The sequence below is a fragment of the Lissotriton helveticus genome, chromosome 9 (genome assembly GCF_964261635.1).
Source record: "Lissotriton helveticus chromosome 9, aLisHel1.1, whole genome shotgun sequence".
Lineage (NCBI taxonomy): Eukaryota > Metazoa > Chordata > Amphibia > Caudata > Salamandridae > Lissotriton > Lissotriton helveticus.
This window is the reverse complement of record NC_136070.1, coordinates 770437543-770454184: the sequence shown is the minus strand read 5'-3', so window position 1 is coordinate 770454184 and position 16642 is coordinate 770437543. Positions and strand designations below refer to the sequence as shown.

The 16642-nt window shown below is 41.3% G+C and overlaps 1 protein-coding gene across 2 annotated transcripts in view; it reads right to left on the bottom strand.

The window, feature by feature from the left end:
* The window catches only part of ERCC2 (ERCC excision repair 2, TFIIH core complex helicase subunit), a 1411027-nt gene that overhangs the window by 498665 nt on the left and 895720 nt on the right, over window positions 1-16642 (bottom strand). For both annotated transcript variants that reach the window (XM_078660894.1, XM_078660895.1), the window contains one exon: window positions 10116-10249. In XM_078660894.1, coding sequence (XP_078517020.1) covers window positions 10116-10249 — 134 coding nt within the window. The remainder of the gene's footprint in view (window positions 1-10115; window positions 10250-16642) is intronic.

Below are 16642 nucleotides of genomic sequence, written 5' to 3'. Positions count from 1 at the left end.
ATATCGGCAGACAGAGGTATTCTATTCATGGATTATCTTCCCAGTAGCAAATCCAACAACACGTGTTCCACTACTACAAGATAGAGGAACCTCCAGCGGAATACACTCCTTTCGAGGACATTGAAATTCCACTAACTTACCAAGAGCATCAGCTCTGGTTTAAAGGTGCCTTACAACATCAAAATTACATTACCAGGCTTGGTCCACTAGGTAGACCAGGAGCAACATGGCCGGTACTCGCCAGCTATACACCACATCCTGACATTGAAAGAATGACAGATGTAGAACTATTAGCTCAGCTAAAACAATTAATCAAAATACATAGACAATTGGTTCAATATGTCATGCAGACTTTAACAGTCCAACCTACTATAAGGATTCCACAGCACACCCCTCAGGGGAACACAAACAAAATTACACCACAGACTATACAATCAGTCATTGGTAAATTACCCAAAAAAAGGGAACAAATTCCATTCTGGTTAGCTCAAAAAAATTACTCAAATCGAGGCAGTAGTTCCCAATAGTACACCTCATGAGAAACACAGGATTCTAACAATCTGTTTACCAATGGGGATCGCACCACACCTGGAGGACTGGGACACTTGGGGGAAAGTCTTTGCTGCAATCTACACAAAAACACATTGTGTTCCGTCTATGGCGGTAATACCGGACGTCTTAAAACAGATTCAAAATGAATACGGGGCAGAGCCTGCCTTGAATCTAGGTATGAAATTACTGAAGGATTTCCGATAGGTATCAGCTATAATATTAGTTAATATTAAAGGTGAAGCAGCATCCGTGGCAATCCGCCAAAAACTAAAAGAACTTGATGTAACTGAGCAACCATATGAACTTGCCAAAATAATTGAGAAATCCTATGAAGAACTAGGTAGAGACAGTTTGGGTGGTAAACCAGTGAAACCCCAACTGACTGAAAGTCCTGAAAAGGTTTTTATTAAAAATACTCTCACTACTCCTAAAAAGAAGTGGGAAAACACTAAACAGACACTTACTAAAGAGAAGCGTTCTCAATCCAGAGGTAGGTCTCCTCAAAAGGAGCCCTCTGAAAAGAGGTATAACCTCAGGAATAGGGATAATTTGAGAAAACCTGATAGCTATCAAGATACTGATACACGTTCCTCTCGTACCTTTCAGACTTCCTCACAGAAATCCGAAAGAAGAGGACGATCAGAACACAAGGAAAAACGTGTGAAGTCCAAGGACGATCAACACGTTCCAAAGAATAAGAAAACCCAATTCACCAGAAAGAAGGTAGCAGGTTTAAATATCAGACATGCCGAGGATCTTGAGGACACAACTCAAGAACGGGGAGTGGGCCCAGACAATGCTGGACAGCGCAGCAGAAGTTACCATAGCTCGCAAGATCCTGAAGGATCATCTGGAGACAGTGGACTTAAATGAGTACGTTCAGGTTGAAACTGCCGATACCAGGGTTAGTGTACCCCCTAAGTTATATGAAGTAACGCTCCAAATAAAGGGGGACATAACTAGAAAAATAAGAGCACTCTTTTGGGAGAAGCTATCTAAGGGTTATGACATTCTTCTAGCTGAAAAAGACTGGCCACCTAAATTTGTCAGGGAATGCCCACATGGCGAAGAAATCATTATGCCAGCCTTCGCCAGTCATATTCAGATTCATAAAAAATACACATATGTCAGGAAATGGGCTGTAGCCCAAGCTGCAGCATTATATAAAAATCATGTGGGATGGGATGAGGATTCTCCTCACAATAAAATCAAGTTAAAACTCAACCAACTGCACAAAGGCAGTATCCAGTTAAGCAAGAAGCTAAAAAACAGGTCAGGGTGATCTTAGATCAACTTGAATACCAAGGGGTGATTGAAACATGCATCTTGTCCATGAACAATCCTTTGTTTCCTGTCTCCAAACCAGACAATACATATCGTCTAGTGTTGGACTACAGACATTTAAACTCTTGTTGCAAAACTTTTGCAGTACAAAATTCACACAGTGCAGCACTGATGAATAACATCATGCGTAATAAATATAAAACCACATTAGATATTTCTAACGGTTTCTTCTGTCAAAATATTGCACTAAAAAGCAGGTACTTGACCGCTTTCTCAATAATGGGGACACCGCTTCATTTATGCCGTCTCCCCCAGGGATTCAAGAATAGTCCAGGGTTATTTTCAGCCAGAGTAACAGAGTTACTACAAACGTATGATGATGAGGCATTATCTTATGTTGATGACATCTATCTAACAGGCGATGACTTGGAAAGGCACTTGAACAGAGTGAACACCATAATTCTTGGCTTCGCATCTGAAGGGTACAAATTCAATTTTAAGAAATCACGAATTGCCCACCTCAGCGTCCTATTCTTAGGATACAAACTTTCAAGTGAAGGCAAAAGCCTGGCAGACAACTTTTTAGAAAAGTGTGCGCTGCTTCAACCTCCAAAAACGCTGAAAAACTTACAGTCAATTCTAGGTTTCCTAAATTTCGGAATAACTTACATTCTAAATTACGCAGAAGGGTTAAACCTCTCTACGAATTAATCATACCTGATTTCAAAACAACTAATTGTACTCAAAAACACGCAGAAATTTTGCGTTCAGTGCAAACAGACATGTTAGCAACAACACATTTACAGACACGCGGAAACGTACGCAACCTTGTAATCCGAATCATCCCAGGGAGATGCGGATTCACATACCTAACCTTTAATGAAGGTGAAAAGGTACCGATAGCTTATAAATCACACTTGTACACACAAGCTGAAATGAAATTCACTTCAACAGAAAATATTCTGACAGCGGTTCAAACTGCAGTAGCAAAAGAGAGAGCCCTCGCACAGGGAAAACGCATAATGGTCGTTACGCCTGTACCTGCCTTAGAGGCAGTGACAAAAGCGAGCATTCCAAATGTAAAGGCTTTACATCCGAGATGGATACAATGGGTTAATTCTCTTGCTGCAACAGACGTTGAATACATTTTTGACCCTTACTTGAAAACAGATGAATTTCTACAATACAAACAAAAATGTCCTCTGCTCACTGAGATTCTGCTTCTAGAACATTACAGATGTATAATTTATACAGACGGATCAGCACAGCCCGCAATTGGGGGTAAACAAGCCTATAGTGCTGCGTGCGCAATTGTTAAAGGTCACTGGCGCGATGGTAAATTCCGACCTATGGTCACAAAAACTCAATCCCTAGGAGACGGTACAGCTCAGCGAGCTGAACTACAGGCATTCAAGATGGCACTTGAAAATACCGATCGTGAATTCCCCACAATCATAGTGTGCGATTCGTATTACTGCTTTCAATCTTACAACGAATACTTGCAGAACTGGGTTCAAAACGGTTTCAAAGACGCAAAAGGTGGCACAATCAAGCATAAATTGCTTTGGGAACAAGTAGTTCTATTACAGAAAGAACTACAAAAGACTCACGTGATTCATACACTGAGTTATCAACGTGATGGCGTTCACATTGCAGGGAATTCATTGGCTGATGAAGCCGTGAAGGCAGCTGTGCAAACGGCTTCCGTAGCTGCAATCACTCGTTCAAAAACACAAATAGACGGTGAAACATTGCTAGATGTCAATGCCACAAGCAAAGGCAGCGGTGCAGCGTTACCTCTAAACTATCCACTCGAATATTCATACATAATTGATGCAAACTACATTCCTTTTGCTCGAATCCCTGGAGTGGGGGATAGAGTAATTCCAAACAGGAGACGTAGAGTAGCTTTGATATACGAAGCACATTTGGGAGAGGGTCTGATACATCGAGGGATCTCTAAATCTATACTAGAATTGAAAGAGACGTACTGGTGGCCAGGGATGAATGCCCACATTCACAAATTTGCAATTAATTGCCATAAATGCAACAGAGATCGCAGTAGAGAACGCTGCCAGATACTGGACTACAGTATAGCCAGCCCAGTTCAGATACCATTGTTAGACAGCATTAGGCTTTCTACAAGCAGACGTCACTATGGACGAAGGCAGTCCCACAACTATCAGGACAAGATTCATTTGGATGTGTCCTCAGCGCTCGGCTGACGCCGGAACTGTTATAAAAGATTTGCGAGTCTTTATCGGCACATACGCAATCAGCACGCTACATTCTGACAGGGTCCTGCGTTTAGCTCTCGAGCTTACAATGAGGCCATGGCCAGTTTGGGCGTTGCATTGCGGTACTCAAGTCCATTCCATCCTGAGGAAAATTCGGTAGTGAAAAGAAAAAAACGGGACATAAAGCAATCTATAACAGCTAGGGTATTAGGCTCGGGTGACGGGTGGGTCAAACATTTAATAAGTGTCCAACGTAGTCTTAAAAATCTGCCAAGAAATTCTCTGGGTGGAATCACTCCATATGAAATCCTTTTTGGTACTAGAGTGCTTGTACAAGATCTTGATCGTCACACTTCAGTGGTAGAACAAAAACCCTTTGTTATCAAAGACCGTTTGGCTGTTTTGCAGGACTTAAATGAAACACGAAGAAGTCTAAGCAACACATTACAGAAGCAAACAACCACTGAAGAAAAACCACCTGTCCCAGCAAGACCTGTGTGGATTCCAAAGATTGGGGATCTAGTCAGAGAAAAGATTGCGGACAAGACGGAATTTGGGCCTTCTTACAGAAAACCAGTACCTGTACTAGCAATCCAAGGATCAAGAACAGTGTTACTGGCGCCCCTTGCTGGAAGAAAGGAGAACAGGTCCCTATCCATAGACCTAGTAAAACCACATTATGTGGCCGATAATAAGTAGTAGGCCCAGTGGACTCCAAAGATGTAGCAGACGACCTAATCTTGCTACAATCCAAGAGGTTCAAACTGAGAGACTCATCACCTTTGAAGAATTTGCAGTGTGAAAAGAAGGACTACGCAATAAAGCCATGGAACTTGTGCCTCTCGAGACCCAAATAACAGTTCGTCACGACACTCCTGTCTACAATGATATAGCATCTGACTATACTAATATGACAAGGGATCAAGCAGCTCCAGCGATTTCAAGTAATCCAGATGCAATACCAACAATTGGCAGAACTGCCTCTGGCTAATTCATCAACTTTGATACGCTTTCTGAGGATCCCAGTGAGCCCGAAACAACACCAGCAAATAAGACTTTTAAAGAACAAGTAACAGAACTCTTTCATTAACTTGAAAATACATATCTGGTATCACCATGGGTTGAATTTTGGATTGTGTTAGGCGAACTTTTTCTCCTACTTTGGCTCATTCTTGTTTTAAGTTTGGGAAAGCTGATAGATGGAAAATATAGTAAAATGGACACAGCAAGTAAGAACATCAACTTGCAGCTGAAGCCACACAAATCATCTCATCGTGAAAAAAGAGACTTGTCATCAGTGACCATCACAACCGTTCCTATACCAGGTGGTATACCATGGGACACAACTGGCTGACATTTATGGTCCTGTAGAGCTGTTGAAGATTCCACATCAATTTAAGGTTTCCTTGAGTGACTGTGTTTCACCCAGCACATTTTCTGATGATTGGGACTTTGAGACTGTTAATAATATGATGGCAGACTTAGAAATGTCAGCAAAATTTACAAAACATGAATACTTAGAAGGTTCGTCAGATTATCAACAAATGTACTGTTTTAATCATTATGGTCATCATTATTTGCACAAATCTGCAAATCCTAGAAATATGTATACTTATAATCCATGGGAACATTGTCCAATGCCACCAAAGGGTAGCTCAAACAAATTCTATGAAAAATGTCCATACTTCTCAGGTTTTAATGTTTCTAATCCAGAAACATTTTACTTTAAAAATGTTAATAAGACAGGAATTAAAAGTATATTGACTAATACTAAGCAAATTTATTCTGCGGCCTTTTATGCTCAATTGTCCACATTAGATTTCGACTTCTGGAAAGACAACATTGAGACAAAAACTGTCTGGGGCACAAAAGACTGGCAGGTGCAAGCTTTAGAAGCTTTGTTTAGAGCCTGCATCACCCCAGAACAAATAATGTTTTTGAATGACACTGTTCAACAGACATCTTGTCTTGGCTTTGCTAAGATAAAAGATTTAAACAAACCGTCCATACCTAAACCCAGTCCTGATAGTAATACCACTACAGATGAGGAGGTAGACGTAAAACATATTTTACAACAGAACTAATCCTGATTGAAAAAAATGGTTAATCTGGCCCACAGACACGAATAACTGTCAAGATAGATTCCTGAAAAAGACACAAGGGTTTACAGTAACTAGGCCAGATCCAAGATATGTCCAGAGACAACACCCAGGGATATTAAAACTTACAGTGTAGGAAAACTATGCCTTGAGTAGCTACAGAAATCCACACTTCCAGAAATAAAACAATACTTAACTTTACTTAAAGATGGCGCTGATTTGAGAGACTTCTTACTAGGGCCTCGTAAACCAAGTCATAAACGTTTCATATACGCCGGTATATAAGCTGCTCATAATGAAGCATGGATAATCACGCAAATAGAAACTGCAGAACGAATATGAGGAATTGATCGTATTAATTTAGAGAAAGCTCTCTCTGTAGTTGACAATGGGTTAACGACTCTGTCATCCAGAATTTATTCTTTAGACAGTATTGTACCCTCTGCCATAGACATAATTGAACAGGACTTGCTCATGTAACAACATGGACAGTTTCAATTGCGTTCTATAATGCTGCTAGGGTGGACGTGACAAAATCTTCATTCAGGCTATGTGCCTTGGCATCTAATCAACACCACGTCATCGTTTACTGGATTTAACCTTACATATAAACAAATCTCTTTGGCACAGAGGGGAGCAGACTATACGGTGCTGACCATAGAAAAACTGGAAAGATTACCATTAACCGTTTCTGAGAAACCGGTTGTGGAATGGATAATACATGGCACCATCACGATACCAGAGACAATTTTCCAGTTTCAGTATTGCTTGAAACACATACCAGCAGGCCTGTATGAAAGGTTGGGTAAATAATACATAATGTCGACCTGGGTTTTACCATACACACACAAATGTTGGAGTGGGGGAAAGGAAGTATTTCTTAGTGGTAAAAATTGCAAAAGCGCACTAAGTGGTACACTTTTATGTCAGGGTATTAAATTACACGGAGCCTGCGATGGTTCTTCGACCAACCTATCTTGCCACCTGCAGGGTTCACCGGCAGCGGTGATAGATCCAATTTTTAGGCAGCTCTCCAATGGGAGCTACATAATGTTGAATGATCATAGCTGTAGTGGAAGGATGCCAGAAATATCCTATCTCGTAACTGTGTCAGCCAGGGTCACTTGTTTTATGCAAGTATTGTTTCCTAAAAGTAAGACAGACGGGGAGTCGCCGCTATGGCCTTGACTGAACATCTCTTCTATACGAATTGATACTTTAAGCAGAATGAAAGCCATTCTTTTACAAAAAACTGTGCCACTGACCTCGTCCAAAGAGACGTATGATCTGCAAGTTGCAAGGTCCTCTGCAGAGATACATGCCCTATTATCGACGAACTGCCCCATACATTTCGCAGAAATATTAGGTCGTATCTTAAACATGTCTGATACCAGTGGTATTGTACATGTATTTAAGCCGATTTTTTTGGGACTGTTAGCACCCTTTGAAGCAGTCCTAGGCATTTTTCCAAACTTCGTGCACTCTGTGTTCAGCGGCCTGCCTTTCGTCTTGGGACTCGTAGCAGGGATACAATTTTTATTCCTTCTGCTCCGATATAACAAGTCCAGTCACCAGCGATACCCAGATTACCATGGAGAACGCTCTTCTGGCAATGCAGTATCGTGAATGCATAACACAGATTCTTGGCTTGGCTCGTTTAAGAGATCTGAATACCACATGGTTCCTTTCGTTCGGAACAATCTGGCAAGATTGCATCTTACCTGTTCTACGATGCCTGCTTTGTGGAGAGGAATACATGTTGGATATTTGTCTGACACTTCCATCAGCACCGCCAACGGATGTTGACGCTTTGCTTGGTTCGGTAACGGCTCATGTACTGTGTTGTCCCCAACGGCTACCTATCTTGATGACGGCATTCATTGAGGTCTCACAGGCGCAAACTGCTGCCAGTGAGATACGTGGACCAACAGGCACACAGGTACCATCTACTGCGAACATTGCTAATGCAACAGACGCTGACGGCGATGCTTCCCATCTGTGTACAATTGATCTACTTAATGAAGTAGTCCAACTTTCACCTACTGTGGTAGACGATTTCTTTGCCAGTTTAGAAGATTTAATGTCTTCTCCCGATAACGAGAATAACTTTTGAAGTTAACACACAGGGTTCTATCAACTCTGAATTCGACCTTCGTTTTTCAAAACAAAACTTCTAACTTTGGAACTCAATTTTTCTACGATTTGATTTGACTTTTTTCCCAAATTGAACTTTTTGGCACAAAGTAATCTGCTTAAAGTAGAACTATTCTTAGAGAACAAGAATACTTTTATACTTCCTAGAGACAATATTTTACCTTGTCCTTAGACCAAAACAGTTTATATATTCTGCTATGGGATGGTCTCGACCTTTTTTATTCTGTAATTAAGAGCCATCTCATAAATGTAATTTCATGATTTATTCAGTTATCATTGCCAAACATCATACTATGTGCTTAGAATGAAATCATTCCTTTCAAATGCGTACAGTATAAATGCTCATTTTCGTGTACAACCTATTTTTTAAAATGCATTTTGTGTATTGTGGGAGGGATTGTAAACACATGCTTTAGATATGTTTTAAATGCTTATAATTTAGTAATGTCGAACATAATAAAGAGGAGTGGGTGTTGTATAGCATTTTAGGACCCTAGTGTAATTTTCCTGATTCATGCCCTTATATATGTGTAAATCACCTTGTCCTTATATAGTCATTGAAATCATATCCCTATTTAGACATAGCCCATGCAGTCCAAATACGGCATGGATACTTCCACTAGTTCCGAAAATCCACATGATTTCTTGGAAAACTCGCCTTTAGCAGTTAGGGACTTCCTCTTGCTTGAATATTGATTTGTCCAAGAGCTCATGGAGTTTTCAAAGAACTGCGAGTCTTTGATGACGTAATGTCCAACTTTACGTCAAACTCGGCACCTTCGAGGTATAAATATGCCCACACTTGCCCTAGCAAACACACGGTGGTTTGGAGCAGTTCGACTATCTACTTGTCCGACACAGCTCGCTGCAGCAAGTGCCGAAGGAAGCCGACCCTCCAGCAGACGCACTGAGAGAGACGCTGTCTTTTCTCTTGCAGAGAAATCCAGCTCCAGTGTTTCCAAGCTCCCCTTGCGGGGTGTTGGGAAATCGAGACCTCCTTCATTCTAAACCAAGGTACGGAGCTGATTAGACCCTAAGAGAAATCTTGGATAGATTCTTGGCAAAAGAATACTAAACCTATGCTACACCATACTTACTTCTTCCCTCGTACTAGACTTAGGTTAGGTACATTGGGGTAGGCGTATTTTAGAAGCACCAGTTGAGTACTTTTAGTATTTATTTATTAATGTATGTATTTTATGGCTTAGAAACCATATCATGCTTTTACAGTACTACTTTATAATACTTTTCGTATTATATGCCCTGTACTTCATAACCAGTATTACGATTGTAGCAGTACATTTCTTATGCTTGAGAAAGAAGACTGTCCAATAAATACTTTTTATTGAAAACGCACGTCTCTCTGTTTTCTCTGCACCTCTGGTGAAACGAAGCATGCACGATTGACTGAGTGAAATATCTATCTATTGTTTCCACGACTCTGAAGATACATTTTTATCTTGGGGAAACAAAGTTGTCATGTTTATGCGGTTGTCAGAAACTAATCCCTTCTTGTTTATTCGAGAAAGTTTCAAGTGACCTCTGAGCTAGCTGGCACTCACAATTAAGTCTAATGTATTCAATAGAGACCTAGTTGACCTAAGTCCTATGTCAAATCTACAGGCTATATTATTCCAATGCGCAGAGCCTATTGGGAATATAGGAACTACACTACAGGAGACTGTTCGCCAATTTAGTGGATGAAAGTCTTCTTAGGATAGCTAAGATGTTTCTAGGCAGAAGTTCAGATCTCACCCCGTGTAATAATTTCTCATATATTTTGCCCCACCTTGCAATATCTCATCCGGCAACACAGGATTAGAAAGGTAGACATCAGTCTCTCTAGCAATGTTGGCCTCTCTCAAGCCTTCGACCATTCTTCTGTATTCATCCTTGAGCTTCTGTGCATCCGTTTCCTTGATCCTGTGTGATAAAAGAGAGAACAAAACTGGTTATCGCTGGAACAAGAAGCACTTGTTGATGTTTCACTATGTAAAGTGTGAAACTACGAGAATCTTAAGGCCCATATTTGAATGCATGACTTAATGCTACTATGGTGATCCTGTGGGTCTAGGTCCCCATCTCTGTTGCTTCTGATGCACAAGCCCTAAAAGGGATACGCTCTTCATACTTAAGAATCACGAAAAAAGAAAACGTGACCAGTATACCGATTTTAAAAGGATGGGTATGAATAAAGGGGACGGGTATGAATGCGGGGAATGGGTATCAATGAAGCTCCCCATCTCCTTCCAAAATATTAAGTGGTCCATACAGGTATGTATCACCAAGTTACAGATGATGATGACTGTTAATAGCCATGGGAAATTTAACTTTAAACAACACTATAAACTAATATTTCAGACAGCAATCTGCCCTCATACCAACATTGTATTTCAGGATCATTGCCAGACTTAATTTTACCAGAATTCAATTTAGTCGTCTAAAAACTCGAGGGGATTCAATATGCTATGGTGCAACTGATGATCACACAACAAAAGGTCCAGGAGTGACAATCAAGATGATTCAGAGGAGAGCCTACATGTGCAGAATGACATAAATGCTGTAGCCGTTTCAGTAAGTTCAATGAAGTTAAACAACTGATTTAGATGGGTATTAAAATGAGCTACAAACAGTAAGGCATAGCAGCACTAATGCTTTTCTGGACAATTCTACTTTCTTTCCATTTCCATGGCCAATGAGAAGCCTAAGGGTCATCATGCTAAAGATAAATTAGCGGGAAAGAGACAACAAGGGCAACACAGAACTGACCCTCGGCATTGAGTGAGGATCATGGGGTAGCTAGGCACCAGATATCCCAAAGTACACAAGTCAATGCTACAATCTTACAAGCTGAGCCCACTAAAGTGTGACTCAAATCTGTGATGGGCTTGTCAGGCCACCAACCGAGGACAGTATCCTCTAAACACTCATGTCCAGAAATACTGGTCAATGCAGACATAGTAGTGAAGTTCAATGAAGCTTAGAAGGAGAGCCTCGGGGTAACGGCACATAGTTAACCAGGGCATGATGGAGGGCATCTGTTCCACTCTGCAGTGGGGTTAGTGGTCTTCTAAAAGGATGTGTTGCACACTGTGCGGTTTCACTTTTCCAGTTGGCAGGGAGCGCCCTACTATGGGGTCCGTCACACTTGAACTTCCTCAGCAGAAACCAGTTAGTAAATAAGCGCTTTGTTTCAGGAGACTGTCTGATAGTTACCTTGCAACCCTCCTCCACTCCGATTGGTGGGCAAAGGGCATCACAAATCTTTCCCCATGTGGGATGCAACTACCAACCATAATTGGAAAATAGCCCCACGTATACCATTCCTGAACTTCTGCATCAGTAGTACAAATGGTAGACTAATGTTGACACGCTGGTACATCACATTTCTAATTTTGCCAAAAAAACTATTGAATTACATTCTTATTAACCACACCCAATTATCTCTTTTTATCTTCTTTTTCAACCATCTGGTACTGTCTGCATAATCTGCTTGGGACTTAATGGATCCCTTTTTTATTGCTATATTGTTTTAGATTGCATCGTAATGTATTCCGCTAACTCCGCACTGAGGTCCTTGTTATAAACAGAAGAAATAAATAAAAGTAAAGGAATACAATAATTCTGTTGTCTTAAGAGTATGCTTCAACTGCCATTGTAGCCTTCTTTCTGCCTCCCTTTTTTCAACCCTTAGGTTCCATTCCCCTCTATTTCACACGATGACTCATGTCGTTAGTTTTTATATAACAAACTCAACAAACCACAAAATACAAAAAACAGCAAACACACTAATAATCCAGGCTGGCTGGCAGGAATGCGAGTGTATTGAGACTACTGATGCTGTAGCAGAACTTCGACAACTTCCTAATGAGCAGAGCTCCACAAAAACAAAGCAAATGCCTCCATAAAGTAGGCTTGGTTCTAGAAGCACAACTCCTACTTGAGGCATTCTTTGAGTAAGGCACCAGCAGTAATAAAAAAACTATTAGGATTCAGAAAATAAAGTATGTAACATCTGAATGAAGGTTGTATATGAATGCATCAATTGACTTCATCAGGGCTCAAATGCCAGTTATTTCAAAATCCTTCATTAAAGAGATACTTGTTGTAAACAAGAATCGGATCTCTTACAAAATGAACAGTCGAACAATCCCACCAGTCGGGTCTCCAGTATTACACCTCCCAATCGTAAGAAAACCACAGGACATGGCGTGCTTCGTAACAGATACACGTACTCGTGTTAATGTTCAGCCTTATTGTGCTGTTTAGACTGCCGTAGTTTTCTTACGATTGGGAGGTGTAATACTGGAGACCCGACTGGTGGGATTGTTCGACTGTTCATTTTGTAAGAGATCCGATTCTTGTTTACAACGAGTAGCTCTTTAATGAAGGATTTTGAAATAACTGGCATTTGAGCCCTGATAAAGTCAATTGATGCATGTATATAGCATTTGACGAAACACGTGTTGGCTGCCAAAGAAGTTTTGTGGAGGACAACCATTAAATTGGATATTTGGATTTCGTGTTCTTCATTGGACAATTCATTTTTTGAACTTTTGACTTCTATCAAGAAACTCTGAATGTTACCGCTGCACTTACATACTGGTTTTGATTGACTAAAACATATACTTTGAACTTTCATTGTTGCAGAGTTCAGGAAGTAACTTGTAGTAAAATTGGAACACTCAGAATTGTAATTTTGAGTTTGTGTGGATAGAGTGGTAACCTATCCTTCTTCCTTTGAGCACTCTAGACTGATTGATTTTTTCTTACTTGACCTATATTTGTGGTGCGCCAGAAATTGTACCTGGTTACCTCTTCTTAATTTTCAAGGTTGTATATGAATATTGAAAATGTGCTAACTGCCACTAAATCAATATTATGAACAGGACCCCCTGCTTCACTCTAAGGTTCCTAGGGCAGGTCAAAACTATCATTACAAACAAAATCCCCCGGGAACCATATCTTTCCATCAAAGCTCATAAGTCTCACATCCACACACAAATACGTCCCAAAGGGTTATTTTTTTTATAATTGTTTATTAAACATAAAAATAAAGTGAAAAATATATTTTAAAAACATAACCCTCTGGGCCATACGTTTATGTGTGGATTCGTTTTGATGGAAAGATAAGGTTACCAGGGGGCTTTGCTTTTAATTGTCACTAAAGTCATGGAAAAAGCAAACATGGAGAAACATGCAAAATGGACAACCATTTTCTTTTAATTTAAGTTAATGATTCCAGCTTTTCGTGGAAGGCCAATATGGCGGCTGCCTCTGAGGAGAGAGGCCTGGCTCCCAAACACGGGCCCCCGTTTCAAGGCCGTACTGCCTTTATCTGACGCTAAATCCATTCCTAAACTTGCAATAGAGCTTTGGGATATTCTGGATACAGAAAGGCCCAATCTATGTTTCATCACGGAAACCTGGTTTCACCCTGCAGCACTTCCATCATCATTCCATCTTTATTTCGACAATGTTGTCATAAAAGAAATACATTTGATTAAACAGTTTGAAAAGGAAGTTAATACATTACATCCAAATACACTATAAATATACAATCTAAAATCTATGTCATCAGATAACCAGCACTTCCATGTATCTCAATAGCATTCCTTTCGGAATATAGCCTACTCAGACTTAATAGAGAGAACAGAACAGGTGGGTGAGTGGCAGTTGGCCTCCGTAGCTCGGTAAAAGTGGAGCTACTGGAATCATGCAGCGCAAACTGGACCTAAGGGCTCATATTTAAACTGGAGACCCGATCCCAGGCTACATGTGGAGGGGCATTGGTCTAGCGCCTGCCAGGTACTAAGAAAGAATTCAGCACTAGGCTGACTGAATGGCTGGCACCTCATGTCCTTGAATAAGAAAACGTCATGCCGGTTGATGATTTTAACCACAACGCTGAGCTCAGTATGGATCCAGACACAATAGAATTACTTTCGGATCTCAATTCGCTGGGTCTCACGCAAAAGGTAGTAGGTGCTACACACATTCCAGACACTCGTTAGACCTCATCTTTACTAATTCACCCTTTCTATAGGTAGATACCCTCATTCCGCAGATTTGGACTGACTATCATGTTATTAATTTCTATCTGGACACTGAAATCTGAGGTCTTGAATGCACGAGCCCCGGGACTGACAAGATCCTGGAGGAAGGTTATACCTTCTTTCTTCACTGCGGCATACTCCAGCCCCCCCCCCCGCCCCCACACACCACCACCACCACCTTGAGGGACCACAATGATATTAATCCAGCCTTAAACCACTTTGAGAGAGCTCTCACCCAGGCTGTAGACACCATCTCTCCCCTCAGACTTGAATCCCTATAATGGGAGAAAACAGCCTGCAGGAAATTAGAATGCAGGTGGAGAACTACCAAAACCCCTGGAGACAAAGCCAATTATAGAATTGAGTTAGGAAAATATTGTTCAAACATTAAAGAAGCCAGCAAAGCTCATATAATAGACAAGATCAATTAACGCGGGCGACTCAACAAAAGAACTCTATAGAATAGAGAAGGAATTCACTAATCATACAACCTGTACCTCACCAATCTCAGCCTTGCAGGATGTCTGCGATAACCTCACTAACTTCTTTGTGGAAAACATTTCCAACATTTATTAGTCCTTTCCTAATGGTAGTATCTTGCCAAGCCGACTATTTTCTCAGATGCTACTCACTGTACTCTCCCGGATACCTTTAAAACGGCCATCCCAGATCAAATATTGATCCTGATGACTAGAATCAAATGGGGGTCCCCGGACGACGCCCGCCCCCACACATTATGGCTGGTCTGACCTTTGATCTTCTCCTCTCAGTCGCCGACATGCTCAATCTCTCCCTGAGTCTGAAATCCTTTCAACTAAGTGGAAAAGCGCTTGTGTTAGACCTATTTAAAAAAGACTATGGCTAATTGTCAAGAACTGGCCAACTATAGACCTATATCTTTCCTTGTTGGATTATTCCCAGTAAGGATTCCGAGCATCGTACAGCACTGAAACTGCATTAACGGAGGGCCTAGACTCTATCAAACTTGCTCTGGATGGGAGAACTTTGCCATGCTAGATTTGCTTGACCTGTCGGCAACGTTCGATACTATGTCATATCTAACCTTAACTCAAAGACTGAGGGAGACTGGTATTGGGGGCAAGGCATTAGGATGGCTGGAAAGCTTCATGGACGGTCTTACCTAGTCAATACAGTTGGACTCATTCAATTCCAAAGCCAAGGGTGTGCCTCAGGGCTCACCTCTGAGCCCAACTCTTTTCAACATGTATGTGGCCCTCCTTAGGCACAGTGATAAAATTGTGTGGCTTTGGGGTAATCTCGTATGCAGACGAAACCCAGCTTGTCATCACCATGGACCCCAATCCAGAATCTACTAAACTTAAATTCAGGGATGGTATGACTAATATCACCCCGTGGATGTCTGCTAATCAACTTCAAATGAACACCGGCACGATAGAAATACTGCTTTTTGGGAAAGTTAATTCGTTTGGTGAGACAACTGGTGGTCGAGGGATCTGGGCATTACTCCCACTCCAAAAAAGTAGTTAAAACCTAGGGCTTCTAAATGATGAAAATCTATTTGTGAAAGAACATGTGAACTTTATTTCTAGAACCTGCTTTGGCATTATGTGTATGCTCATCCAGAAAAACCTTCAAGCGGTTACCCTTGTAGTCAAGGAAATCACTTATCCAGGCACTCATAGTGAGCGGTGTGCATTACAGAAATTGGTTAATGGTTGCAATGAATGTGGGTCTCTTTTCTAAGCTTCAGGTGATCCAAAACACAGCAGCACGCTTGGTCTGCAACCTACCAGCTCTCTCTCCTTCTGAACCTAAACTGAGATTTCTGCACTGGTTGCCCGTATTAAAGTGTGCCATTATGAAACTTCTATGTTTGGCCCAGAAGTCGCTGCATGGAAAAGGGCCTTGTTACTTACAAAATAGGGTGCAACAATACATTCCTACCCAGAATCTGAGATGTACGTCAATCAATCAATCACCCAATCAATCAAATCAATCAGTGAATTGTAAGCGCGCTACTCACCTGTGAGGGTCTCAAGCCACTGGGGGGAGGGGGGGGCGCAGATCTGTTTAGCCGAAGAGCCAGGTCTTGAGGGTCTTTCTGAAGGTGTTCAGGGAGGGAGCGCGTCTGATGTCTGCCAGTAGCTCGTTCCAGGTCTTGGCTGCAATGTGAGAGAAGGATCTTCCGCCTGCTCTTGCTCTGTGGATGCGCAGGGTTTCGGCCAGTGCAAGGTTGGAAGGTCTGAGGTTTCTTGGTTTCTTTTGGGTATGTGGTAGT